Source organism: Dromiciops gliroides, chromosome 1 (assembly GCF_019393635.1).
Source record: "Dromiciops gliroides isolate mDroGli1 chromosome 1, mDroGli1.pri, whole genome shotgun sequence".
NCBI lineage: Eukaryota > Metazoa > Chordata > Mammalia > Microbiotheria > Microbiotheriidae > Dromiciops > Dromiciops gliroides.
The window spans coordinates 57515433-57543326 of NC_057861.1; the positions used below are offsets into that span (position 1 = coordinate 57515433).

The 27894-nt window shown below is 45.7% G+C and overlaps 2 protein-coding genes across 3 annotated transcripts; both read right to left on the bottom strand.

Annotated features, from left to right (window-relative positions):
• Positions 1–427: 427 nt before the first annotated feature.
• Positions 428–14292, bottom strand: ELANE (elastase, neutrophil expressed). Its single transcript, XM_043980161.1, has 5 exons — positions 14142–14292; positions 8584–8737; positions 7007–7148; positions 5129–5359; positions 428–742 (listed from the first exon to the last, which is right to left on the bottom strand). The coding sequence occupies exons 1-5, from the start codon at positions 14194–14196 to the stop codon at positions 533–535; spliced, it is 792 nt and encodes a 263-aa protein (XP_043836096.1). The 5' UTR covers positions 14197–14292; the 3' UTR covers positions 428–532.
• Positions 14293–19928: 5636 nt separating this feature from the next.
• On the bottom strand, positions 19929–27875 carry LOC122736045 (myeloblastin-like). 2 transcript variants are annotated; one of them, XM_043978022.1, is made up of 5 exons: positions 27751–27875; positions 24128–24284; positions 22574–22715; positions 20984–21214; positions 19929–20475 (listed from the first exon to the last, which is right to left on the bottom strand). In XM_043978022.1, exons 1-5 carry the CDS (start codon positions 27803–27805, stop codon positions 20245–20247), a joined length of 816 nt encoding a protein of 271 aa, XP_043833957.1. In that variant the 5' UTR covers positions 27806–27875; the 3' UTR covers positions 19929–20244. The 2 variants fall into 2 exon arrangements, with proteins under 2 accessions (XP_043833957.1, XP_043833968.1); XM_043978033.1 differs by lacking the exon at positions 24128–24284 and having other exon boundaries at positions 27751–27851.
• Between the last annotated feature and the right edge of the window lie 19 nt (positions 27876–27894).

The window sequence follows — 27894 nt, forward strand, 5'->3', positions numbered from 1 at the left end:
ATTTTCTCCTATATCGGTTAAGCCACATGCTTTCTCTGACACTAGTTAAAAAGGGACCAGATAAAGACCTCTTGTTTCTACCATTACTGACTGATCTACCTTTTCTACGGAGAATTCTGAATCCCCAAAGCAGCTGGCATAATCTAAGATCTGATTCCTCAAGGTCTTCAAGCCTAGGTCAATTACTTACCAGGAATAATATAGAGGATAATCTTGTTTAGGTAGAGTTTGGACTACAAAACCTCTGAGGTTCTGTGCTATTTAATAATAGACTTCTTTATCCTACTGGCGAGAGGACTATTTCCATAGAAAAAACTCAGGAATCTCAGAAGCCCACCTTAGGTTTGGACCACTTTGACATGACTGCCACCTGGTGACAGCATACATACTTTGGAAGTGAGAAGAAATGTGTCGGAGGACTTTCAAATGCCAACTAGAGAAGACAATTGGGAGACAGTTTTATTGTGACATTTATGGTATGGGAAAGTATACATATGTATGCAGCAGCATGGTGGGGAGAGGGTAAAGTGGGTTAGAAAAGCCCCTCCCTCCGTGTGGCTTTCCTTCTCCAAGACCACTGGGCGTGGATTCTCCGAGGCCGTATGATGGAGTTAATCCACTGGACATACTGGGAGACCCGGGCAAAGCCATCAGGGAAGAAGCCAGAGGCACAGCCTCCTCGAACAAAGGAGTCGATGCCGTAGACTACTCCATTACAGATCAAGGGTCCCCCAGAGTCTCCCTGGAGAAGACAAAGAGAAAGGGTTGGCCAGGGTTTGGGGAAGAGGTGAGGAGAGACACTGAGTTGACTACCCAGTTTCCTCTTCTCCGCTTGAGCCCATAATTGATATGGGCTCCTTGCAGTTGAGACTACCAACTGGTTCAAGTTGTCCAGGAATACATCCTTTCTCCCTCTCAATTTCATCCCTACCCAACCCCATTCTGCCTCCACCCAGCCCTATTCTTTTCCAGCTGCCTGCATCCCATATCCATATATCCCCTGGCTACCCACATCCTTCCCATCTGTTATTGTCCAACTCAGGGGGCATCTCTTCCAGGAAGCCTTCCCTGATCTCCAAGCTGGGAGGGATTTCTCAGAGTCATAGCTGAGGAAATGTGTGAAGAGTGTCAGTAATGCCCAGCTCAGGCGCCTCCTCCATCTAGGGGTCTTTCTTGAGTACCCCACTTGTTGGTACTCCACCCACCCTCAAATTACAGGTGGCATCAAGAACGAGTGCTGAGCCAAAAAGATCTGAGTTCTATTCCTACCTCAGACATTTAAAAGGTGAGTGACCTTGGGGCAAGCTATTTCACTTCCCTCACCCTCAGTTTCCTCATCCGAAAAATGGGAATAATGAAACACTCACCTTACAGGACTCAAATTTGGGAAGATCATTTGATAATATTTGCATTCATGTATCTGAATCCATGTTCATGGGATCCAGCTAAAGCTAGAAGGGACCTCAGAGGCCTTCCAGTCCAGCCCCCATGCCATTTCTTCCTTACCCTCCAATAGATTATAAGCTACTTGAAGGCAGGAACCATGTCTATTTTTGTCTTTGTAGCCTGAGCAGCCAGCACAGTGCCTAGCACATAGTAGACACTTAATAGATGCTTGTTAAATCCAAGGGCCCCCAACTCAGTGGAATAACCTTTCTAGAGCATAACTGGATCAATATCCATGTCGTTCTCATGCTCAGACTCTGGAAGGGGGTCCCCCTTTGCCCTTTCTAGAGACAGAGCTTTATACTCTGTGTACAGACAGTGAGGTGGTACCACAGTGCCCAAGAACAATGGATCTGGAGTCAGGAAGGCCTGAATTCAAATTCAGCCTCAGACTAGCTATGTGACCTTGGGCAAGTCACTTAACCATGCCTCACCCTCAGTTTCCTCATCTGTAAAATGCAGATCATAATTGTTGTGAGGGTCAAATGAGGTAATATTTGTAAAGCATTTTGCCAACCTTAAAATGTTATAGAAATGCTAGCTATCATCACCACCACCACCACCATAACCAGTCCCTGTGCCTCTTGTCGTACTATCATATATATGAGCCTCCAATGTTGTCAGTGTTTGCTGGTGATAATAATGATAGATTTCCCCTGGATCTTCCATTCCCTCCTTAGTAGTGCATCCCATCCTTCAGGCCTCAGACCCTGAAATTCTTTCCTCCAACCCTGAGGCCAAATCCAGCACGCTCCTTTGAGGTTCACTTTCTCTACTATTCCATTCACATTCCCCTCCCCCAAGATATTTCAATTCATTTCTCCAGGAAGGAGGTGAGTACCTGGCACATTACCTTCCTCTCAAGCCCAGTCCAGGCCCTCATACTTGGGGACATATTGAGGTCCCTTCAGACATCCTGGTCTCCCAATTCATCAGCCTCCTCAGCATCTCTTACCTGCATCTTCACTCCAAGCCAGCCACAACAGAGGAGGAGGAGAGATGCCTTAGATCTCATGATTGCCCATAACTGTCACCACCATGAGCTCAGCTCTGCTCTGATCATAATTTCCCCACCTTCTGTCTCTCCCTGTGCCTCACTCCTCCTAAAACTATTTTCCATCCTCACCAAATGCATCGGTTCCTCTAGCTTTCCCTGTGCTCAGGATTTATCTATCACTCCTGTCCTCGCCTCACCTCCTGTTCTTCCCGGTCTCCATCCTGTAATTAACCAATTCACTTATAAATTGCTTTCCACCCTTAACTTCTATCTATTCATTCCCTATCAATCTTCAACTGTGCGTAATGCCCACCATCTACTTCATCTGTACCTGTGATGCTAAATGATATTGAAGAAGTGACACAGCCTTGACTTAGAACTATGACAGCAATCTTCGGGTACTTTGAAGAATTACAGAATGCATGAGTTAGAAGGAACCTCGGATGCCAGCCAGTGCAACCTCAGTCTGGACATTAATCCTTTTTCCAGTGGTCATCTAGCCTTTGCTTGAAGACTTCCATTAAAGAGTCTTTTCATTATTTCTGGAGGTAGCCCATTCCACTTCTGGAAGCTATTCCCAATAGCAAACTTAAATTGGTCTCTGCAATTTCCACCCTCTCAAAGCTCCTGTTTTTGCTTTTTCGGATCAACCAGAAAAAGCTAACCCTTCTTCCACGCAACAAATTCTTTGACTATTTAAAGCTTGTAATTATGTATCTCCTGGATCTTCTCTACCCTGTGGTAGGCATTCCCAGTTCATTCAATAAGTTTGTTTCTAAGTCAAAATATAGACTCCTCAGCCTGGCATTTAAAGCCCTTCACATCCTAGAAACCTTTTTTGGTCTTCGTTCATATTACTCCCTTTCATCTTCATTCCAGACAAACCAGACCATTAGCTTTTGTCTGAACTCAATATTTCATCTCCTTCTTCCATACATTTGCATAGTATACCTTCCAGGTCTAGAATGCCCTCCTCCCTCATCTCCCTCTTAGAACCTCAGTCTTCCTTTTCCCCTTAAAGTCACAGTAATATCTTCTCTAATTCCCTTGGTTGTTGATTTCTCACCTTTCTCAGGTGATTCTGTATGTATTCATTTGTGTACATGTTCTTTTCCCTATCTCTGTTCCCTAAAAAACTGAAGGTGGGGCAGCTAGGTGGCACAGTAGATAGAGCACTGGCCCTGGAGTCAGGAGTACCTGAGTGCAAATCCGGCCTCAGACACTTAACACTTACTAGCTGTGTGACCCTGGGCAAGTCACTTAACCCCAATTGCCTCACTAAAAAACAACAATAACAACAACAACAAAAAAACTGAAGGTAAGCTCCTGAGGGCAGGGACTGGGGAGGGAAATAAGCATTTATATAGCACCTACTATGAGCTGGCAATGTGCTAAGCACTTTGCCAATATTATCTCACTCAGTCGATTATGTTTTGTTTCTGTCCTCATGTACCTGCACCTTTCACAGCAATTGGTGCATAGTAGGTGCTTAATAAACAGTTGTCATATTCAATTGTGTGCTGAAGGTCTCCAGCTCTAAGTCCTAAGGGCCAAGGCATTATTATGTCCATTTTAGAGATGAGGAGACTGAGGCTCAGTTGCCTGCTTAGGGTCACATAGCTCCCAACTAGCAGAAGTGGGATTCAAATCCAAGTCTCTTGACTACAGGTTTAGAGGGCTTTCCACCACAATGAGCTATTTCCCTCCTGCATCTTAAGCACTTCGTGCCCCATCCCCATCATTCAGCCCAGATTCTTGCTTTTTTTCTTTGATCTGACAGGCCTCCCTCAGAGTCTGGAAGCTCCAGAATGCTAAGAGAACTTTACTTGTGATGGAAGAGACCCTTAGAACTCACCTAGTCCCACCCTCTCACTGTGGAGCATAGAGAACAAGTATTTATAGAGCATCCACTGTGTACCAGGCACTTGTGCTAAGCACTTTACACATATTATGTCACTCAGGCTTCACAACAACCCAGGGAGGTGTCCCCTATACAGTTATCCCTTCCACAACTCAGGGTTTAGGGGCACAGTACCCCCTCAATCTGAAAAATCCACATGAAATGTTTTGGCCCTCCCTTTGTCCCAGAGAAGTCTGAATTTTGTCTTTTTTTCTTTTCTGGGGTGTTTTACAATACCTTATTCTAAAATGGGGGTTGATAGTATACAATACTATACAGATATTTTATGCATTTCTGACTTTCTAAACTTTTTCTGTGTCATCTGACCTTTGAGTATTGTCTGCAGCTTCTTCAAAACTCCCCTCCAAATCCCCATTTAATTTCTTATGCCGACCCCTGATATATCAAACCACAATGGGGAAAGTCTCCTTGCTGGAGGGATAACTACTGTCCTTATTTTACAAATGAGGAAACTGAGGCTGAGGGACGTTAAGGGAGGTGCCCAGGGTCACACTGCTAGCAAGAGTCTGAGACAGGATTTGAACTCGGGTTCTTCTGACTCTACCTCCAACAAACTGTCCCAGCCCACTGTGCCACCTAGGTCCGCCCCCCCCCCACCCCCACCCCAGAACCGTTTGCTTCAAATTCAGGATTCTTTCCTCTATATCCCATCATGCTCCTATGTACCAAGTTTTGTTAAGTCTAATTGGATGTTCTCCTCAGGGGTGCATGACAGGAACTAGGGTCTGGGAGCAGGATCAGACTTGGGATAGAGTGATACTTACAAAACAGATTCCGGCTCGGCGTCGGGGTACCAGCGTACAGAGGTTGTGGCTGGGGCAGCGACTGGTGACAGTGGTCACATTGAGTTCCTGCAGCTTCGAAGGTGGGTTTCTGTTGTTGCCCAGTTGGCCCCACCCCATGGCCAGACACTGGGTTCCAGCTTCCAAGTTCTGGCCTTGCTGGGGGAGCTGGACCACCTGGACATTGGCATTGATGGTAGCTCTGCGGTTCAGCTGGGGGAAGGAGGAGGAGGAGGAGGCAAAAACAAACACAGAGATGAAGCCTCAGTCTAGTGGTTGGTTAGGCCTCAGCCCTCTCTTGTCACAGTGGAGGAAGTCAAAACTAGGAAAGTGAAAATGAAGGTAATCTGTCATTTCCCTGCCTAATTAGGATTCTGTGCTAACTGGGAGAGACTTTAAAGGCTGTACAGCCCACCCTTGTTTTATAGATGAAGAAACTGAGGCAAAGAGAAATTAAACAATTTGCCCCAAGGTCATACAGGTAGCAAGCAGAAAAGACAGGACTCAAACTCAGTTGATCCCCGACCCTCGTGCAGAGCTGTAACTCACAGTTTTGGCTCTGGGTGTAAGAAATATTAATGAACCTTCAAATCCACTGTAGTTGGGGGAGGGTCAGGGAGGGGAGTGGTGAAGGGAGGGACCCCAAGACACCAGCCCCCAGAGGGGATGAGAGACCCTTTATAGAACAGAGGAAGAGACCCAGGGACACAGCTCCATAGTAGGGAGACAGAGGCCCTAACACATAGTGAGGCTGCTGCTAAGGAGGCCTTTACCTACAGAGCATCCTTCACTTTTTTTTGGGGGGGGCAATAGGGGTTAAGTGGCTTTCCCAGAGTCACACAGCTCGTGTCAAGTGTATGAGGCCATATTTGAACTCAGATCCTCCTGAATCCAAGGCTGCTGCTTTATCTGCTGCCCCTTATCCTTCACTTCTGATGTTGTCATGAGAGAGGTGAGGAGAGTATGGGATGGGAGTAGCAGGGAGCCAGGTCATCTGGTAGTTTCCTAGTTTAATTAGCTTAATTAATTAAATCAATTGTTCATAGGATCATAGATTTAGATCTGGATGGGACTCAAGAGGTCATCAGGTCCAACCCTCTCATTTTTCAGATGAGGAAACTGAGGTAAGTGGAGTGTATGTGTCTTGCCCAGAGTCACACAGTTAGTTGTCTGAGGTGGGATTTGAACCCAGGGTTTTCTGACTACATTGCCCTAGCCACTATTTCATGGAGCCTCAGTTCTTGCAACTAGAATCTACTCTGATAAAGGAATGAAAGGGCTGTCAAAATGTAAATGTAACTATTTTTTTTTTAATTCACAATTTAAAAAATCATCATTTTGAATTTTTTGTGCCCTCCAAACTTCAGCACTCTGGGACAGTGCCCCGATTGTCCTGACTTAGTTAATAATTATTATTCAGAGCTTTTTCCAGTGTATTTGTTGCCTTTGCAATAGGGGTGTGGTACAGATAGGGCTTTGTTATAAGAAAAGTGTTTTGTGGACCTTAAATAAAGCCCCATTTTCTGGGAAAGTGAGTTATGGTTGCCAAGAGTCTGCTCATAAAATAAGAACCCTATCTCCCATTTCTATAGCACTTGGTTAATGAAGCAATTTCTCTTCAGCAGCTCTGGATGGGAAAAAAGGAAGAAGTGCATCATGGTGACCATATTACAGATGTCAAAATTCAGGCCCAAAATTCAGGGATGATGACTCCTAAAGTCACAGCTTCTCAGTGCCAGTGGTCTCCTGGTCTTCTGGCTTTTCTATTAACCCTCTGAGACACGGAGCTTGCTTGGATCCCAGCTTTCGGGCCCTTCTGGGTCATAGACACCATCCCCCACTGCTCCCCACATCACATACCTGCAGGATTACAATATCATTCTGCAGAGTCTGAGGGTTGAAGCCGTTCTCAAAGACTCTCTGGATTTGAAACCTCTGCTGGGTGGGCTCTCGCCTTTTCAAGTTGTGGGCTCCCAACACCACCTGCACACGCTGAGGGTTCCTAGGTTGAGAAGAAAAGCTTGGAACGAAGAGCTAAAGACCATATAGGAGAGGCCTAGCTGGGTAGAGATCAACTAGCCACTGTCCAAGGCCTCAACCAGCTGTAAAATCCAGATTTCTAGCTCTCAAGGAGCATCCAGACACCCTCGCCAATGGGCTTCACTCCACCCCTTAGGCCAGTGGGGAGGAAAAAGGGGAAGCAAAGCACAGGCTTGACAGTAAGGGCAGGGATGTTCTGAAAACTTCAGCTCTGACTTGGTTCCAAGAGTCTTATCTCCTCTCCTCCCTCTTCTTTGTTTGTTTGGGGTTTTTTGCAAGGCAATGAGGGTTAAGTGACTTGCCCAGGGTCACACAGCTAGCAAGCATCTCCTCCCTCTTCTTACAGAATCATTACCTCCTGGGATGTCAGAGTAAGATGGGGAAACTGAGCCCCAGAGACAAAGAAGGGATTTTCCTCAAGGCCACGTGGCTAAGCAGTCAAGTCAATAAGCATTTGAAGCACCAACTATGTGCTTACCACAATGCCCCACACAGAGTAGGTGCTTGATAAATGTTTAAGAGCACAACTGGGACCGAAATTCAGATTTTCCAATTTCCAATTGAGCATTCATAGATTTAGAAAGGGAAGGAATCTTTGAAGCTGTCTAGTTGAGAACCTTTATTTTAGAGTTGACAAAGATGAGGTTCAGGGAAAATCAAGTGACTCACCCAGGGTCACACAAGTAGGGAGAGTACCTGGGGTGGGATTTGAACCCCTAGTCCTCTCACTGCAGAGGAAGTGTTCTTTCCACAGCACCTATTGCTATCATATGAAATCTCATCTGCTGGGTTTCACCAAAAATTGCCAAAGATTTTGGGCACAGAAAAAAAATCATGGGATTTTTTTTGGATGACTGTGTCTCACAAGCTCAGTGATAGGCATCTGGCAAGAGTTTGGGAACCCTTCACTTACCCCCTGACCTGGGTAAGAATTCCTGAGACTTTTGAACACATGACATCAAATGGGCTAGACCTAGAACCCAGAATATTGGAGCTGGGAGGAACCTTAGAACACAGAATGTGAGGGCTGGGAGAACCCTTAGAACACAGAATGTTGGAGTTGGGAGGGATCTTAGGACATAGAATGTCAGAACTGAGAGGAAGCTTGGAACACAGGATGTGAGAGCTGGAAGGGCCCTTAGAACACAGGATGGCAGAGCTGGGAGGGCCTTAGGAAACAGAATGTCAGAGCTGAGAAAAACCTTGACACATAGAATGTCAGAACAGAGAATGTTAGAATTTGGATGTTCCCTAGTATACCACTCCCACTCTTCAGAGCTCCGTAGTAGAGCTCATCCCCATACATTGCCTTCTCACAGGCAGCTATATGTCAGTACCCTCTCTTCACCTGCTCCTTGGGGCAGGTGCCTTCAGCCCTAACCCCTTTGGTTACTCACATGCCACTCAGGCAGTGGGCAGCAGTCATCACAAATTGAGGATGGATCAGCGTCCCCCCACAGAAGTGATTGCGCTGCTGCAGAGATGCTATGTATGGGCGAGAGTGAGGCACAGCTTGTCTTCCTCCCACGATTTCCGCGCCCAGCACTGGACCTAATAGGATCAGAGAGTCAGGTCAGAAGGAGGGGGAAAAGTCCAGCCGTTCCTCCACCCCCACGCTGTTTCTTTTTTTGTGTGAGGCAATTGGGGTTAAGTGACTTGGCCAGGGTCATACAGCTAGTAGGTGTTAAATGTCTGCGGCCGGATTTGAACTCAGGTCCTCCTGAATCCAGGGCTGGTGCTCTATCCACTACACCATCTAGCTGCCCCCCCCTCCTACACACACACACACACACACACACACACACATATATATATATGTATATATATATATTTTTTTTTTAACTTTTTATTTTTTTATTTTTGGTGAGGCAATTGGGGTTAAGTGACTTGCCTAGGGTCACACAGCTAGTAAGTGTTAAGTGTCTGAGGCCAGCTTTGAACTCAGGTCCTCCTGACTCCAGGGCTGGTGCTCTATCCACTGCGCCACCTAGCTGCCCCCACACATATACATTCATTTTTTTAAAAGTTGAGTTCCTAATTCTTTGTCTCCCTCCCCTACTCATTGAGAAGGCAAAAAATGTGATATCAGCTCTAATGTGTGAAATCATGGAAAATAAGTTAGCCATGTTGTAAAACAAAACAAGAAAAAATTTAAAAAATTAAAAGTCTGCTTCAGTATGCATTCAGAATCTATCAGTTCTTTCTCTGGAGGTGGAGCGAATTTCCCATCATGAGTCCCTTGGCCTTGTCTTGGATCATCATATTGCTGAAAAGAGGCAAGTCTATCACAGCTGATCATCATACAGTCTTGCTGTCATTGTGTCCATTGTTCCCTTGGTTCTGTTCACTTTGCTTTGCATCAGTTCATATAAGCAAGACTTTGTAAAGAAACAGCGTGGGTAGGGCAGCTAGGTGGCGCAGTGGATAGAGCACCGGCCCTGGATTCAGGAGGACCTGAGTTCAAAGCTGGCCTCAGACACTTAACACGTACTAGCTGTGTGACCCTGGGCAAGTCACTTAACCCCAATTGCCTCTCACACACAAAATTTTTTAAAAAGGAAAAAAAAATATGTGTGTAGTGGATAGAGCACTGGCCCTGGATTCAGGAGTACCTGAATTCAAATTTGACCTCAGACACTTAACACTTACCAGCTGTGTGACCCTGGGCAAGCCACTTAACCCTCATTGCCCCACAAAAAAAAATGTGTGTCTGGATGTATGGATGGATAATAAGTTTTTTTTAAACCAAAGCTTCTCCTTTCTCCTTCCTGTTACCCACTGTCAGTCATGTCCATCCTCTGCCTCCAACCACCCTTGGGCTCAAAGAGGTTGTTACTTTTCCCAATATTGCCCAGTGAATCTGTAACAGACCCCAATGTTCTCAGAATCCTTGCCTCCTGACATCTCTCTTAGATGCTCCATCCCTGAACCTGTGACTGTCCTTCCCCAGAAGCTTCATCCTGAAATCCTAGCTACCCAGGGGAAAGATCATCACTGTTTCATCCTTAAAAAGTAAGGAAGCAGGGGCAGCTAGGTGGCACAGTGGATAGAGCACTGGCCCTGGATTCAAGAGGACCTGAGTTCAAATCTGGCATTAGACACTTGACACTTACTAGCTGTGTGACTCTGGGCAAGTCACTTAATCCCCATTGCCCCATAAAAAATTAAATAAATAGACAAAGCTATAATAATGACTCATTATTAAATATAGCTCTTCAAGGCTTGCAAAACACTTTACCTATGTAATCTAACTTTATCCTCACAATACCCTTAAAGGGTAGGTGCTATTATGATACTCACACTGGGGGCAGCTAGGTGGCTCAGTGGATAAAGTACCAGCTCTAGATTCAGGAGGATCTGAGTTCAAATCTGGCCTCAGACACTATACTTACTAGCTGTGTGACCCTGGGCAAGTCACTTAACCCTCATTGCCCTGCAAAACAAATGATACCCACATTATAGTTGAGGAAACTGAGGCAGACAGCATTTAAATGACTTGTCCAAGGTCACACAGCTAGCCAGTGTCTGAGGCCAGATTTGAACTCATCTTCTTGACTCCAGGCCCAGCGCCCATCCACTGTACCCCCTCATTGTCTCCTAAGCAGCATGCTTATCAGATTAGTAGAGGATCAAAAGGTTCTTAACAAGCTCAAACACTGGAGTGAAACTAGTAAGATGAAATTTAACTGGGATACATGGCAAATATGCTTGAGTGTAAAAAATCAGTTTCTTAAGAGCAAGATGGCTCAGGCATGACTAGAGTGTCATTTGCCTCAGAGTGATGATGCCGTTTTAGTGGCCTGGAAGCTCAAGTATGGGATCTGGCAGCAGAAGAATTGGGTGTCTTATTTAGGAAAAGCATTGATAAGTTGGAAAGCTTCCCAGAAGAGGGAGACCAAGATGGTGAAGGATGACGTGGCCTCTGGGATGTTGCCATTCCATGTGAGTGGGACCTTCTTAAGGGCCAGTGATGGAGTGGGGTCAGGATGGCATAAATGCTAGTTCACAGGCATTATATCGCTAAAATGAGGCATGAAATCTCCACCCCACCCTCCCCCAGCCCCCAAGGCAGTGAGGGTTAAGTGACTTGTCCAGGGTCATACAGCTAGTAAGTGTTAAGTGTCTGGGGTCAGATTTGAACTCAGGTCCTCCTGAATCCAGGGTCGGTGCTTTATGCACTGTGCCACCTAGCTGCCCCCATGAAATCTAATCTGAGACTTGTAATACCTCTGCAGAGTAGATAGTTTTACATTTTATGGAGGAGGAAGCTAAATCCCAAAAAGGTGACGTCCAAGGTTACACCCTGGTGGGTCTATCAATCAAAACTATCTCAGCTGTCTACCTATGGTCTAAAGATCCTTCCCAGTTCTTAATATTTTATTTTCTAACAGAATATTAGACCTATTTTTAAACTTTTTTTTTTGGTGGGGCAATGAGGGTTAAGTGACTTGCCCAGGGTCACACAGCTAATAAGTGTCTGAGGCTGGATTTGAACTCAGGTCCAGTTTCTCCCTAATCCAGGGTCAGTGCTTTATCCACTGCACCACCTAGCTTCCCCAAGACCTATTATTATTATTATTATTATTATTATTATTATTATTATTATTATTATTATTATATAGGTTCTATGTTCCAAAGACCCTTTTGGTTCTGACATTATATTTAGTTCTATGTTTTAAGGCCCCTTGCTGTTCTAACAGGAACAGACAGATGAGGCAGTGGATAGAGATCTGGTCCTGAAATAAAGAAAATCTGGATTCAAATCCAATCTCAGATGCTTACTAGTTGTGTGACCTTGGGCAAGTCACTTAATCTCTGCCTGCATCAATTTCCTCATCTGTAAAATGGGGATAAACAAGAGCACCTACCTTCAAAGGTTATTGTCAGGATCAACTAAGACATTAATTGTAAAGCACTTTGCAAACCTGAAGGCCCCATGTAAATACCAGTGATTATTATCATCATATGTTCTGTTTTGAGGTTCCTTCCAACTCTGATATTGTGCCTTATGCTCAAAGGTTCTTTCTTGTTCAGATAGTCTATGTTCTAGACCTTATAGCTCTGAACATTTCATATGTTCTAAGGACCTTCCCAGTTTCAACATTCCATACCCTGAGTTCTAATATTCTTCCACCTTTGATGTTCTATGCTTCTGGCTCTGGAGTTCTATATTCTATGTTCTAAGATCCTTCCACCTTTGACATTCTATGCTTCTGGCTCTGAAGTTCTGTATTCTATGTTCTAAGATCTTTCCACCTTTGACATTTTACGCCTCTGGCTCTGAAATTCTATGTTCTGTGTCTTAAGGCTCCTCCCAGCTTTGACATTTCTATATTTGAGCTTCTAAAGGCCCTGTGAGCTCTAGCATCCTCTGTTCTAAGATTTCTTCTGGCTGCGATGGACCTTTTCCTCTTCTTCTGTGTCATTCTGTGACATTCTGTACTCTAAGTCTCCTTTCCCATCTTACTAGTCTATGCTTTGATTACACATGTATAACCTATGTCAAAAGGCTTGCCTTCTCAATGGGGGCAGGGGGCAGGAAGGGAGAGAATTTGGAACTCAAACATTTTTTAAAAGGATGTTTAAATTGTTTTTACATATAATTGGGGAAAATAAGATATTAACATTTTTTGAATAGTCTATGCTTCATGTTTTAAAAAATTTTTTTTGTGGGGCAATGAGGGTTAAATGACTTACCCAGGGTCACACAGGTAGTAAGTGTAAAGTGTCTGAGGCCGGATTTGAATTCAGGTCCTCCTGAATCCAGGGCCAGTGCTTTATCCACTGCGCCATCTAGCTGTTCATGCTTCATGTCTTTTACCCTAGCAGCTCTTCAATCTCTAATAAAGGGTGTCCCAAAAGTCTTAGTCTTAGGCTTTTGGTACACCCTGAATTCTATGTTCTAAGAGCCCTTTTAGTTTCAATATTCTAGGTTCTAGATTCTAAGATCCTTCCTGCTTTGAAATGCCACCTTCTATCTTCTGAAATTCTTCTTCACTCCAACTTTCCATGTTAAAAGTTCTTCTAGTTTTACATTTTGTGTTTTATATTCCAACATTCCTCTCAGCTCTGACTTACTCTTTTCTATTCTTTTTTTTTTTTTTTGGTGGGGCAATGAGCATTAAGTGACTTGCCCAGGGTCACACAGCTAGTAAGTGTCAAGTGTCTGAGGCTGGATTTGAACTCAAGTCCTCCCGAATCCAGGACCAGTGCTTTATCCACTGCACCACCTAGCTGCCCCCTATTTTCTATTCTTTGAGGTTCCTTTTAGTTCCAACATTCTAGGTTCTGTATTATCAGATTTCTTCTAGCTCTGACAGTCTATACTTTATATTCTAATGCACTTCCCAGTTCTAATAGTCTATATGTTATGTCCTGAGGCTCCCTAGCAGAGTGCCTAACTCATAGTAGATACTTAATAAGTGACCCATCATCTATTACTTAGCAAGCCATCTATCCATCCATCTATCTATCTATCATTTATCTATCTAGTCATCTAGTCATTTATCTATTCATCCATCCATCATCTATGTATCTATCACTTATCTAGCTAGTCATACATCCATTTATCTATCCTTCTATCCACCTATTCATCTATCTGTCTATCTATCTATCCATCTATCTATCTAGTCACCCATCCATTTATCTATCTATCCATCCATACATCCATCTATCCATCACCCATCCATCTATCTGTCTTCCAATTTTAATATTGCATATTCTAAAGCATCTCCTAGCTCTATGATCTGTAACTAATCCCCTTCTAAGAAGTACGTTGGTGATAATATTTGTATGAATGAATAAATGACTGTTCCTCTTTGCCTAGGTGGAAGATCTCTATGGTTGGAATCTTTCCCTGCCTTCCACTCTGCCTCATCTACCATCCACTAGCCTCGATCTCTTTTGGACGGGTGGACAAACAGGCAGGCAGACAGACAGATAGACAAAAACTTACCTCCACGGATGGAGACCAGCAGCAGGAGGAAAGTACCATGAAAGAGAAATGCCATGCTGCAAGTAGGCAAGTGGATGTCTGCAGCAGCCTTGGGGGCTTTGTGGGTACCCCTTTCCTAATCTCTCCTCTTATAGTCCCTTGTGGAGAGTTCGTTGCAATTGCCTCACAGGCCAGGGGGCTGTTGGAGAGCTGTTACTTCATCTATTTCCTCGGTCACTTGGATGGGGGTGGGATATAGGGACCCAGGACCCTGAGCAATGGGGCAATAATGGGATGTGGAAGCTCGGAAGCAGCGTCATCTTTCTATCTACTCTCCTACAACAGGCCAGAAAGGGAGAGGGCAGAAGAGAAGACCAAGTCAGCTGGAGCAGCCCCAGGGAGTTCTAATCCCAGTTCCAAGGGGATTATGATCCCAAAGGATCATAACTTTGAAGCCTCCTCAGAATCCTTGAATCTCAAAGCTGGAAGTGACTTCAGTAGTGAGACCATCTCCCAGCCTGACACTGATCCTCCTCTCTAATATCCCCAGAGGTCGGTCATCCGATCTCTGCCTAAACCCCTCTTGTGGTTCCTTGCCAGGGAACTCTCTTCCTCAGGTGGGCCCAGGACCCCTCACCCAACTTTGTCTAAACCCCTCTAGGGGCTCCTTCCAGGGAGCTCATGACCTTGGCCAGACCCAGGGCCCCCTCTGGGGCTGGCAGGAAGCCCAAATCCAGTTCCCCTTCCAAACACCCCCAAAGATGTTCTAGTCCCAACTGTCCTTTGTCAGTGGCGCAAGAGCAAACGGTGGCTGGGAGGAGGGACCCCTTAGGGGAGTGAGGAGTGGGTTATGTGGTGGGGAAGGAAGGGGAAGGCAATCTCACCAAGCTTCCAGCCTGACAGGAAAGGTTCAGGCCTGGTGCAGGAGGCAGCCTGGGTGCTCATTTTTCTAGGCTGGACCAGCTCAGCTTGCCTTCATGGCTTCACACAGTTCTCTGGAGGCCACCAGCATTTCCAAAGCTCACAAGTACACACATAAACACAGAGACAGAAACACACAAACAGCGGGCAGCTAGGTGGTGCAGTGGATAGAGCACCGGCCCTGGAGTCAGGAGTACCTGAGTTCAAATCCGGCCTCAGACACTTGACACTTACTAGTTGTGTGACCCTGGGCAAGTCACTTAACCCCAATTGCCTCACAAAAACAAAACAAAAAACACACAGACACACACTCAGAAACACAGAGACACACGTGCATCTATGCTTGCATAAACATACAGAGGCATGCTCACTGCTCAGGCATGCACATGCTCACTCAAGGCCAGACACACAGTTACAGACAGATCTGCCCTCACTGTGTGCTTAGATAGACATAGTAACATGCAAAGAAGTAGACACAAACTCACAGGCAGCAGTTCATGTGACAAAGATCTAGAGACCTTAGCAGACTGCAAGTCACAGCCGTGGACTACAAGTAGACCCTAATGGGAGTGAGAGGTATGACGCAGTAGCCCCCAATGCTGCTGCCATCTTGGACCGCATTAGGAGAGGCACAGTGTGCCCCCAAAGTGACTACACTGTGAATGTCCTTTGACCCAATGATGTACCACTGGGCCTCTACCCCAAAGAGATTGAGGAAAGAGGAAAAGGACTCATATCTATCAAAATATCATAGCAGCTCTTTTTCTGGTGGCAAAGAACTGAAAACTAAGGAGGCCCTAGGAGCACTCACCATTGGGGGGGGTTGCCCAAATTATGGTATGTGAATATAATGGAAGATCATTGCACTGAAAGAAAAGATGAGGGGGGTGGTTTCAGAGATGCCTGAGAAGACTCCTATAGACAGATGCAGAGGGAAATGAGCAGGAGAAGTAGCAATACTATAACATCAACAGTTGGAAAAACAACTCTGGAAGGCTTATGAACTCTGATCAACTCAATACTGAATCATAATTCCAGAGGACTGATGGATGATGAATAACGTGACCCACGTCTCTGGCAGAGAGGTGATGAACTGGAGGTACAAGATGAGACACGCTTTGGGGGTATGGCTGATGGGAAATTTGTTTTGCTTGTCTATGATTATTGTATGGGGATGGGGTTCTTCTTCCAGTGGATGGGAGATAGAGATAGGGAGAAGAAAAAAATGCTAGATAATTAAAAAAAGAAAATGAAAAAAAAAGCAGCCCAATTCTGGTACTAGGGAAGTGATTGTCCCTCCTACCTCCGTTCTGATCAGGCCCCATATGGAAGATGTGTTCAGTGCTGGATGCCACATTTTAGGAAGGACATGGCTAAACTAGAAAGGGACCAAAGGAGGGCAACCAGGTTGTTGAAGAGACTTAATGTGATGCCAAATGAGAGTCAGTTGAAGGAATTAGGAACATTTGGAATGGAAAAGATTGGGGGTGGGGTGGGGTTGGGCATTCTAGTGTCTGCTTGTATTTGAAAGGTCAAGAACAAATGTATTCCCTCCTCCACAAGACATGCCCTGCTTCCATTTTCTTTCTATTTTTATTCTTGGCTACAAAGAATGACTTAAGAGGAGAAAGGGGCATATTCAGAAATGAAGGGGATATAAAATGAAAAGATATCAATACCATTTTTAGAAAACATTAGATGCTTCTTATTGAACTGGGACAGGTTGGAAAAAGAGTAGTCAGATGTCATCTATTTGTGGAGGACAGAGGACAAGGCATGCAGGAAGTTGGAAGAGAGACTGGCTATGGCCTTCAGTGAAATATGCCAGAGGGGCATCTAGGTGGTGCAGTGAATAAAGCACCGGCCCTGGATTTGGGAGTACCTGAGTTCAAATCCAGCCTCAGATACTTGACACTTACTAGCTATGTGACCCTGGGCAAGTCACTTAACCCCCATTGCCCCACAAAACAAACAAACAAATAAATAAATAAAAAGAAATATGCTAAAAGAGAATGAATTTGGAACCGGAGGACCTGGGTTTGAATCCTAACTCACTTCACTTTAGCTGTGTGACTTTGGCTGAGTCCGTTGGCCTTTCTGGGCTCCAGTTTCCTCATTCGTAAAATGAGGGGATGATGTTAGTCATGTAAGAGTAGAGAGCCCTTTCAGGTACAGGTTGGGCTACTGCTGGATGACCTCTGAGGTCCCTTCCAATTCTCCAGTTCTGTGTGATTCTAAGGTCTCTAAAGTCAGTTTCTGCTCTAGAAGGCCTTGATGATCAAGGGTGCACAGAGAGAATTGCCGGTGGGGGGTGGGAGGGGCTGGTTGGGAGAACATTAACATCACTGGAATCATGAGGTTATGGGGAGACAACATTGAAGGAATGGTGAGTCTCGTAGAACCAGAAGGGAGGCAAAAGAAATGGAGAGAGATAAAGCTAGATCGTGGATGATCCATGGGGTTGGGGCCAGACCTCAGCCTCCGTGAAAGAGAGGAGAAAGAAATGATGGGCTAGAAGGGTCCCTCAGGCCTGTGGACCTTCAGAAGAGCCTCATGGAAGAGCATGGGTGGAGCTCTTGGGCCTGCCATTACAATTGTCTGGGGGTGGGCTGAGAGGGTAAAGGAGGGGAGCTCTGAACTTTGTGAGAAACTGTACAGGGAAACAGACACCTTGCTGGATAGGTTCTCACAAAGTTTGAAATTCTCCCTTTTCCCTGTCTGCTCACCCCCAGACATGATATATATGGTGTCATAATATATAATATAGACATTATATAATTTGTCTCACTGTATAGTTTCTCATAAAGTTTGAAGTCCCCCTTTTGCTCTCACCCCTCACCCCAGACTATACAGATATATAGATAGAGATACAGTAATAATATATATTATATAATATAGACATGTGTCTCACTGTAGTTTCTCATAGTTTGAAATCTCTCCTTAGCTTTCTCCCTCACCCCCAGACTATATCTATAAAATATCTATAGCTATCTATATAATGTAATAATATATACTTTACACAATATATAATATATATGTGTATGTCTCACTGTATAGTTTCTCATAAAGTCTGAAATCCCCCCTTTGCTCTCACCCCTCACCCCAGACTATACAGATATATAGATAGAGATACAGTAATAATATATATTATATAATATATACATGTGTCTCACTGTAGTTTCTCATAGTTTGAAATCTCTCCTTAGCTTTCTCCCTCACCCCCAGACTATATCTATAAAATATCTATAGTTATCTATATAATGTAATAATATATACTTTACACAATATATAATATATATGTGTGTGTCTCACTGTATAGTTTCTCATAAAGTCTGAAATCCCCCTTTGCCCTCTCCCTTAACCCCCAGACCCTTAACTCCCAGCAGGCCCAAATGCTCTGTCCCTGCTCCTATATGACATCGGAGGATATATAAACTTAGATCAATGGCCCAAGACCCAGCCGATTCTCTGCCTCTCTTTGGAATGATCTCCATTAACCTGGAAGCCTTATGTCTCTGTAGCACCCTTGCCTGGATCTAGAGGGAGCAAAGAGCCTCAGAGATGGCTCTGTCCTACCTCACCATCTTACAGATGAAGCTCAGAGATGGGTCTGCTTTGGCTCACACAGTGACTTTCTAGCCAAGGTGGGATATGAACCCAGGCAGGTCTCCTGACTCCCAGACTAGGACACTTGTGTGGATGTTTGTTGATTGACTGACTAACCAGAGAAAGGTGCATGGGGGGACAAACCCTGGTTGGGACAGGTTGGGTGGGCATGGCCAGGCCTTGGAGCATGTGCCTGGAGATGGATGCTGACAGTCCCCTCCCCTTATGCCTTTGGAGAGAGAAGGCACCACATTGCAGAGTGTGTCACTACAGAGTTGGAGGGCTCTATCACTTCTTCTTCTATTTTTTTTTAGTGAGGCAATTGGGGTTAAGTGACTTGCCCAGGGTCACACAGCTAGTAAGTGTTAAGTGTCTGAGGCCGGATTTGAACTCAGGTACTCCTGACTCCAGGGCCGGTGCTCTATCCACTGCGCCATCTAGCTGCCCCATCTCTATCACTTCTAGCCTGACCCAAGCCTGCCCCTGAGGGTGATTTGGGGAAAGGGACCGCTGTCCCCATCTCCTTTGTCCACATGTGACCAGTTTAATGTTTCCGGAACCTTGTCCCCCCAAGGATTTAAATGCCTTCCTATGCCCTTGGGAATATCAAGCAATCTCCTGGGTGATGGTATTGATGCTCTTGAGTTTATTGAAGCCACAGTCTAGTGCTGAATAAGGGAGAGGGCTGTGGTCAGAATTAGACCTGTCCCTCCACCCCCCACCCCACCCCAGGCTTTCGAGGGGCTTAGATCCTGACAAAACCTATGGAGAGTTTTGGGGGGAAGCAGACAAATGGCTTTCCAAATAATGACTTCATTGGCCTAGAGGCCATGGAGTACAACATCCTCATTTTACAGAGGAGGAAACTGAGGCACAAAGGACCTGCTTGGCCAATGTTGCACAGCTAGTTAATGTGGGAGGGTTGGATTCAAACTTGGGTCTTCCTGATTTGGGCCAAGCATCCTAGCCACTGTGTTATTTAGCTGCTGGAAGGTGAGGAGTGGGTTTTTTTTACCTGCCCCAAGGGGAAGATTGAGGAGTGGCAGAGGACCTCACCCCAGGTGGGACACGTCTGCAGGTCCAGATATAGACCCTGGGCTGACTGAGGTAGCATAATGATCATCAAAAGGGGGGATCTTTACGATTACTAATAATTTACAATCATTTTCTTTATTGTTCTGGTTGGCTTCCCCTTACTTTGTCCCCCCACCCTCCCCTGCCTCTGATCAATGCATGTGAAGGGTGGTTGAGTTTTAAGGAAGTTAGTAATCACAACCCATGTCTCTATAGAACTTTTTAAGTTTACAAAATGCTTTCCATACATAATCTCATTCAATCCTCACAACAGCCCTGTGAGGTAGGCACTATTATTACCCCGACTTGACAGACAGAGAACTGAAGCTCCAAGTGGAGTGACTTGCCTAGGGTCACACAGCTAGTGTCACAGGTGGGATTTGAACTAGGGTCTTCCCTACTCCAAGCTCAGCTCCCTAGTGACCATGCCTTGCCTTGTACAAGTCTCTGCATATCCTCCACCTCCCAGGTCTCCCATCTCAGGAGCTGAGGATGGTGGGGAGGCTCCCAGGGGAAGGGTGGGTCAAAGACTTTCCACGGGGCTGCCTGAGGCTTGCCAAAACCTGTCTTCCTCCTCCTCTTTCTTCTTCTTCTCTTCCTCCTCAACCTTTCTTGTGATGGAGTTGATCCAGTCCACGTAAAGGGAGACTCGGGCAAAGAAGTCTGGAAACCGCTGAGAGGCGCACCCACCAATGATGAAGGAGTCGACGGCATGGACCACTCCCTGGCAGATGAGAGGGCCCCCAGAATCCCCCTGGGGACAGAGGCAGGGGGTGGTTAGCTTACTTTCCACCTTCTTTGCCATTCACACACAGTTTTAGGTCACAGAGATGATTGAATCTCACCTCCCTCCTTTTACAGGTGGGGAAGAGGCTCATCCAAGGGCCAAGACCTGCCCATGGTCCTGAAGTATGTCATTGGCAGAGCTAGGACCAGTCTCCTGAGCCCAGGACTCTTTCCATTACCCCCATAGCTCTTTGAAGATAGATGGCTTCTCCCTTACCCCATGCTCTCCATCCCCTATGCCTTATGTCTTCCTTCCATGATAAGCCTCATGACTGCTCCCCCCCTGCCCCCCCCCTCCCGACACACCCTGGTTTCCTGATCTCCAGCAAAGGGGATTAAGCCCAAAATCTGGGCTTGCCGGGATCCAGAATTCTTCTCTCCTCTGATACAGGCTTTGCTGCTGCCTTCACTGGGCATTGAGCTTTCTGCTGCTACCTTCCCATGAGGAACCCATGAGTGGGGGATTTGATACATACAAAACAGATGCCTGCTCGCTGACGGGGTGCCAGCGTGCAGATATTATGCTCCCGGCAATGGAAGGTCACCACGGTGACGTTCAGTTCCTGCAGGACACTGGGAATGGGCCTCTCTGTTCCCAGTCTCCCCCAGCCCATGGCCAGGCATTGGGTGCCCACTGGCAGTGACTGGCCCTGTGTCGGGAGTGGAGCCACCTGGACCGTGGCATCCAGATTGGCTGGACGGTCAAGCTGCAGGGATGAAGGGGCCAGAGACAGGACTGATCAGCACAGGACAGTGCGGAATCCCACCTGAACCTCCCTTTCTTGTCTTCCAATCTCAAGTTCTCCCTACCAAAATCAGCCTATCCTCAGCCGTGTGGGGCCTCCACCTCCACACACACCCCTAGTCCCCCTCATCAGGTGAGGACCCATTCAGTGAAATCCCCTGTACAGTTATTGATTGGAAGACTCCAGCAGACAGGAGACTCCTTTCTTGTATTCTAGTACTTGTCCAGGCTAATTGCATAGGTATAAGTGGTGCTAATTGTAATAATACAAATTATTGGCATTTATAGAGAACCTTAATGTTTATGAAGGTTTTTGTGCCCAGTTTCTCCTTTGATTCATAACAACTCGGTGAGAAGTACCACAGGTATTATTATTATTATCCGTATTTTACAGATGAGGAAACTGAGGATCAGAGATTAAGTGAGTTGCTCGTGGTTACATAGAGCCAATAAGTGTTGGGGATAAGACACAAAAACAAGTCTCCCTGGCTGCAAGTCCAGTACTTTTTCCACCAAGTGCATTAATTATGTTCCACCTTGCACTAATTGTGTGAACTATATCAGCTCTGTGTATGTGTTTGTAGGAATCAGTTACACTTGTGCTGCTGTATGTGTGCTAATTGGCTATTGCTAATTGCATATATGGATTTATATATGCAAATTAAGTATGTTGCCAATCATACATGGGGTAATTATAGATGAGCTGAATGATATCCTTCAGTCTATCTGTGCTAAATGCCCAGGTGAATGGATGCATTTCAGTCACTTGGGTCTTCCCCAGATAGAGAAGACATCTCCCTTCCTGTGACATGCACCCATTGTTCCTGGTTCTGCCTTCTGGAGCCAAGCAGACTAAGCCCCTTCAGATCCCCAAAGACAAGTTGTCATTGTACCCCCACCGAACTGGAAGGTACCTTGGAGATTTTCTACCTCCAACTCCATGGATAGCTATTGGCCAGATCAGAATTCGAACTCAGGCCCAGATCCAGTTCACTTGGTAGTTACCATATGGCTTCTCCTAAATACTTTCCTGCATCCTTAGGCAGGTCTTCATATGATCTCTAGTCTCCTCTCCAATCCCACTGATGTCCCTCCATAAATACGGAGCCAATTCTCTAGCGAAATTCCCAAGATATCCAGCATCACTTGGGTATTCCTTCTACAGGTCTATGAACTAAAGGACCTTCCATTCTACTCTCCCTTTCTCTGTATATCTACTGGCCTCACTGCTGCACCCCAAAGCCCAGGGAGAGATGAGCAAGATGGAGGCCCACCTTTCCCCTTGCCCAGCTCCTTCCCTTCCATTTCCTCCCCCTCTCACCTGAATGAGTGCAATGTCATTGAGTTTCTCGGTTTCATCATAGTTACTTAAATAGAGACGCTGAATGCTGAAAATCTGCCAGGTGGTCTCAGGGTTTTTCAAGTCATGGACCCCCGCAACCACCATCATCAGTTGAGGGGGCCTGGGGCAGGAAGAGAGGAGAAAATGAGGGGGAGGAGGGCTTCCACCTCAGAACCAGGGGAGGAAATACAAGTAGTATTTGTCCCCATTTAATAGATAAGTAAAGAAAGACTTAGGCAAGGTCACACAGCTAGTAACTGGTGGCGTTGGGATTTGAGTTTAGTTACCACTGAGCCATTGTGTATCCAATGGTTTTCAATCCAACTGCTTTTCTCTCAGTCTCCCCCCACCCTCAACTGGAAAGCTCTGGCTTTTTTCTCCCTCTTAACTTCACTCATTGTTGCAGTTAGAATACCCTGATTTAGAAATAAGAATCTTTTGCATTGTTCTTTGTCCTTTATGGTTAAGAAGCATTTAATCCGGGTGGCTAGGTGGCGCAGTGGATAAAGCACCGGCCCTGGATTCAGGAGTTCCTGAGTTCAAATCTGGCCTCAGACACTTGACACTTACTAGCTGTGTGACCCTGGGCAAGTCACTTAACCCCATTGCCCCGTAAAAAAACAAAAACAAAAAAAACAAGAAGCATTTAATCCCTGAAATGATCCTGTGAGTTAGGCAATGGCATCAAACCCTGCCCATTTTATCTCCCCAACGTCTCTCCTACCACTCCCCCTCCTTCCGACCCCATATGCAGCCCCTCCCATCTAGCTATTTAGAAGAGCCACTCAGTTTGGTCTCCCCTGCCTCCGGCCACAATCCATCCTGTGCTAGGTGCTGGAGTCATCTTCTCAAAGTCTTGCTCTGACCATGTCCCTCTCCTACTCAAACATCTTCTATAGCTCCTTGTGGTCTACAGGAGAAAAGTCTAAACTTTTCAATATATCCCTTATTTCATGAAGGCTTCCCAAATTGCTCCCTCCCACATGGAGCAGTTTGTTGTTAATGTGGTCTCTGTTTTATGCTTGTGGGCTCTTACATTATATGCCACCTGCCCCCTCAGACTAAGAGGTTCCTGCGGGCAAGGCCTGCGTGTCTCTCTCCGCCCCCCCCCATAAAGGTTCCCTGAGGGCAGGGTTCTGTCTCCCCTTTCAGAATAAGGGCTTCCCTAGGACATTCTCTCTGTCTCTCTGTCTCTCTGTCTCTATCTCTCTTTCTCTCTCTCTGTCTCTCTCTGTCTCCCCCTTCTCTCTGTCTCTGTCTCTCTATCTCTCTGTCTCTCCCCCATCTCTCTCTTTCTCTCTTGTCTGTCTCTGTCTCTGTCTCTCTGTCTGTCTCTGTCTCCCCCCCCCCTCCTCCCGGTCTCTCTCTTGAGCAGGGGCAAGTTCTTTCCCTCTTTAGTCCAAGCATTCTCTGAGGGAATGAGGCTTAGCTCTCGCCTCTGAATGGGAGCTCCTTAAGGGTAGGACGCTGGACCATCTCTCCCCTGTGCCCACAGGGACCATATGACCTCCTCCATTCCCTACAGTGACTCACAATTTGTTCACGCAGTGGGCTGCCGTCATCACAAACTGAGGGTGGATCAAGGTTCCCCCACAGAAGTGGTTCCCTTGCATCTGCAAGGAGACTATATAGGGCCGAGAGTGGGGGATGGCGGGTCTGCCACCCACGATCTTGGAGCTCAGAACCAAACCTGGGTGGCACAATACAGAGAGGGAGAAACAGATGAACTCAAATGTGCTTATTCTATCCTTCAGGGCCTTCTCAAAGATTCAGCCTTAGTGAAGGGGGGGAAAGGCGGGGATGAGGTGGGGTGGGGGTGGGGGCTCCCACCACCAAGTAATAGAGGGGCCACAACAGCTCAGGTGTCTAAACATCACTTGAGATAGACATGTGGTTTGCAAAGAGCCCCAGATTGGGAGTCAGGTGTCCTGAGTTCCAGCCCCATCTCTGCTACTGGCTTACCCTATAACTGTGGGCAAGTCAATGAAATTCTCTGAGCCTCAGTTTCCTCACCTGTAAAATGGGACTAGTAACCCATGTATTACCCACCAACCTCAAACAACTGTCTGAGGAAAGTGATCTGTAAACCCCGGATTTCTAGAGAAATAAAAGGGATTGTTCTTATTCTTATTCTCCTCACCTATTCAATGGCATTCTGTTTATTCTTTAATATCATTGGGGTCTTATTATTATTCTCAGTTTTACCTTAAATTCAGTGCTGTTCTTTCATTCTTTATTTGTTGTTCTTATATTCTTATCAATTAATAGTATTAGTTATTATTTTTTTGGGGGGGGCGAGGCAATGAGGGTTAAGTGACTTGCCCAGGGTCAAGTGTCTGAGGTAGGATCTGAACTCAGGTCCTCCTGAATCCAGGGCTGATGCTTTATCCACTGCACCACCTAGCTGCCCTAATTAATAGTATTAGGTTGCTATTCTCCTCACCATCTATTCATATTATTCTTGTTCATATTATTTAATATTGTTGTTGTTGTTTAGTCCTATCTAACTCTTTGTTTTTTTGTTTTGTTTTGTTTTGTTTTGTTTTGTTTTTTGCGGGGCAATGGGGGTTAAGTGACTTGCCCAGGGCCACACAGCTAGTAAGTGTTAAGTGTCTGAGGCTGGATTTGAACTCAGGTACTCCTGAATCCAGGGCCAGCGCTTTAACCACTGTGCCATCTAGCTGCCCCCTTATCTATCTGACTCTTTGTGACCCTTTGTGGGGTTTTCTTGGCAAAGATATTGGAGTGGTTTGTCATTTCCTTCTCCAGGTCATTTGACACATGAGGAAACTGAGGCAAACAAGATGAAATTACTTTCCCAGGCCACACAGCTAGTAAGCATTTGAGGCTGGATTTAAACTCAGGAAGATAAGTCTTCCTGACTCCAGGTCCTGCCTTCAATCTATTATACTGGGGCATCTAGGTGGTGCAGTGGATTCAGGAGGACCTGAGTTCAAATCCAGCCTCAGACACTTAACACTTACTAGCTGTGTGACCCTGGGCAAGTCACTTAACCTCAATTGTCTCACCAAAAAAAAGCTCTACTATACTACCTGGCCGCCCAGTATTTCATATTACTAAGTTCTTATTCTTATTCTTCTCACCTTATATTCAGTGGAGTTAAATAACATTATTTGATAATGTGATTAGGTTATTATAGTTAATAATAATAAACCCCAGACTTCTGCTCATGTCTTCCTCCAATGCTTCATTGGGGCAGGGTGGGCTGAGCCCACATTCTAGATGGTCCAACAAACTGGGGGATATTTGAGCCCTGGCCTGATGATGAGAACTCTATCTCTCATCTAAGGACTAGGGTCACTAAACATAGAAATGCTTGGTTGGGGTGAGGGGTGAGGAGTGAGGGTGGGGGTAGGGGTGGAGATAGGGTGAGGGTTGGGGGTGAGGGGTGAGGGTGGGGGTAGGGGTGGAGATAGGGTGAGGGGTGGCGGTGAGGGTCTGAGGGGTAGGGGTAGGGGTGGGGTGAGGGTGGGGGTTTGGAGTAGGGAATATATTTTCTCAACTGCAAGAATTTACCTTCTGACAAGCAGGTTGCTTATATCAGTACAATGAGAAATCCTGTTATTAATAAGTTCCCCATCCCCATCCCATTCTTTCTGATGCAGAACAGACCTGTACTCTCATGGGAGCTTTGGACTTGAAACCTAGGAAGACCTAGGTTCAGATAGCACCTCAGACACTTAGTTAGCTATGTGATCTGTGAATCAACAAGCATTTATTAAATGCCTACTAGGTGCCAAGCAAACCAATTAGCCTCTCTGGGCCTTGGTTTCTTCATCTGCAAAATGGGGATAACAAGAGTACTTATCTCAGAGTTGTTTTGAGGATCAAATGAAATGATGTATAGACAGGGCTTTGAAAAATTTTCAAGCATCACATGATGTTATATTGTATTATGAATCAATGTGTATTATATGTAAATATATTAACCAATAACATAATCATCCTATTATAATTCATATATTGTTACCATGGTGACTGTGGCATTAAATTATATTATTAGCTAATATGTTTATATATAAATATATTAACCAATAACACAGTCATCCTATTGTGATATGTTATACTATAATTAATATATTGCTCTTATCATTATTATTATGATGCCTACATAGATCATGATATAGAGTTTCCTGCATCCTTCTGCAAGGAGCTAGAAAGACCAGGTACCTCCGCGTAAGAACCCTTCCTGACAAAGGACCGCACCCTACAATCTCCTCAAATTTATCAGGGGTGTTTATTGTTCAGTTGTTTCTTACTCTTCCTGATCCCATTTGGAGTTTTCTTGGCAGAGATACTGGAGTGGTTTGCCATTTCCTTTCTCCAGCTCATTTTACAGATGAGGAAACAGAGGCAAACAGGGTGAAATGACTTGTCCAAGGTCACACAATTAGTAAGGGTCTGAGGCCAAATTGGAACTCAGAAGTTGAGTCTTGCTGACTCCAGGCCTGGCACTCTATCCATTGCACCAGCTGTTGTTGTAGGAGGAGCCAGCTTCTTAGCTCCCCCAGGGATAAAAACTACCTCATTTGGAAAGGGCTCTAGACTTAGAATCTAGAGGACCTGAATTCCAATCTCCTCTCTGTCATTTACTAGCTGGGTGATGTTAGGCAGGACACTTCATCTCTGAGCTTCAGTTTCCTTGTCTGTAAAATGTAGGGGGAGGAGTAAGATGATGACCTCTCAGGTCCTTTCCCACTCAAAAGCTATGTTCTCTATTTTCTGTAACCTGCCATTCTCCCTACATGTTCCCCCCTCCCAGACTCTCCAGCTGAAGATCCAGAGCCCAGAGTCCCTGAATGATGTCTGTGAGAGCCTGTGCTGACACATTTCTCCAAGAGTTCCCAAGTATTATTCCCCCTGTTTGACGGATCAGGAGTCCCGAGAGGCTGAGTCATTTGTCTGAGGTGACAGAAGGAAAACCTGCCTACCTGAGCTAAGGCTCAAACCCAGGTCTCCTGATTCTAGGTCTGAGGGCAAGGAAACTCCCCACAGCCACACGGCAAATCAGGCAGGGACCCAGAGCCTGGGTCTGCCTCTGGGCCTTGTGTCCCTTCTCCCTGGGAGGCCTCAGGTCCCTCCCCAAGCAGAGACGGGCAGAAAGGTGGTGCAATGGGAAGGGAGACCATACTTACAGCCCTGCATGGAGGCTAGCAGTGTAAGGAGGGCTCTGAGCAGTAAGGAAGCCATGGTGTAGGAGGTCAGGGGGTGCCGGGGAGAGCCTCGGGATCTCTGGGGCCCCTCTCTCTGACCTGTCCTCTTATAGGTCTTGTGAGAAG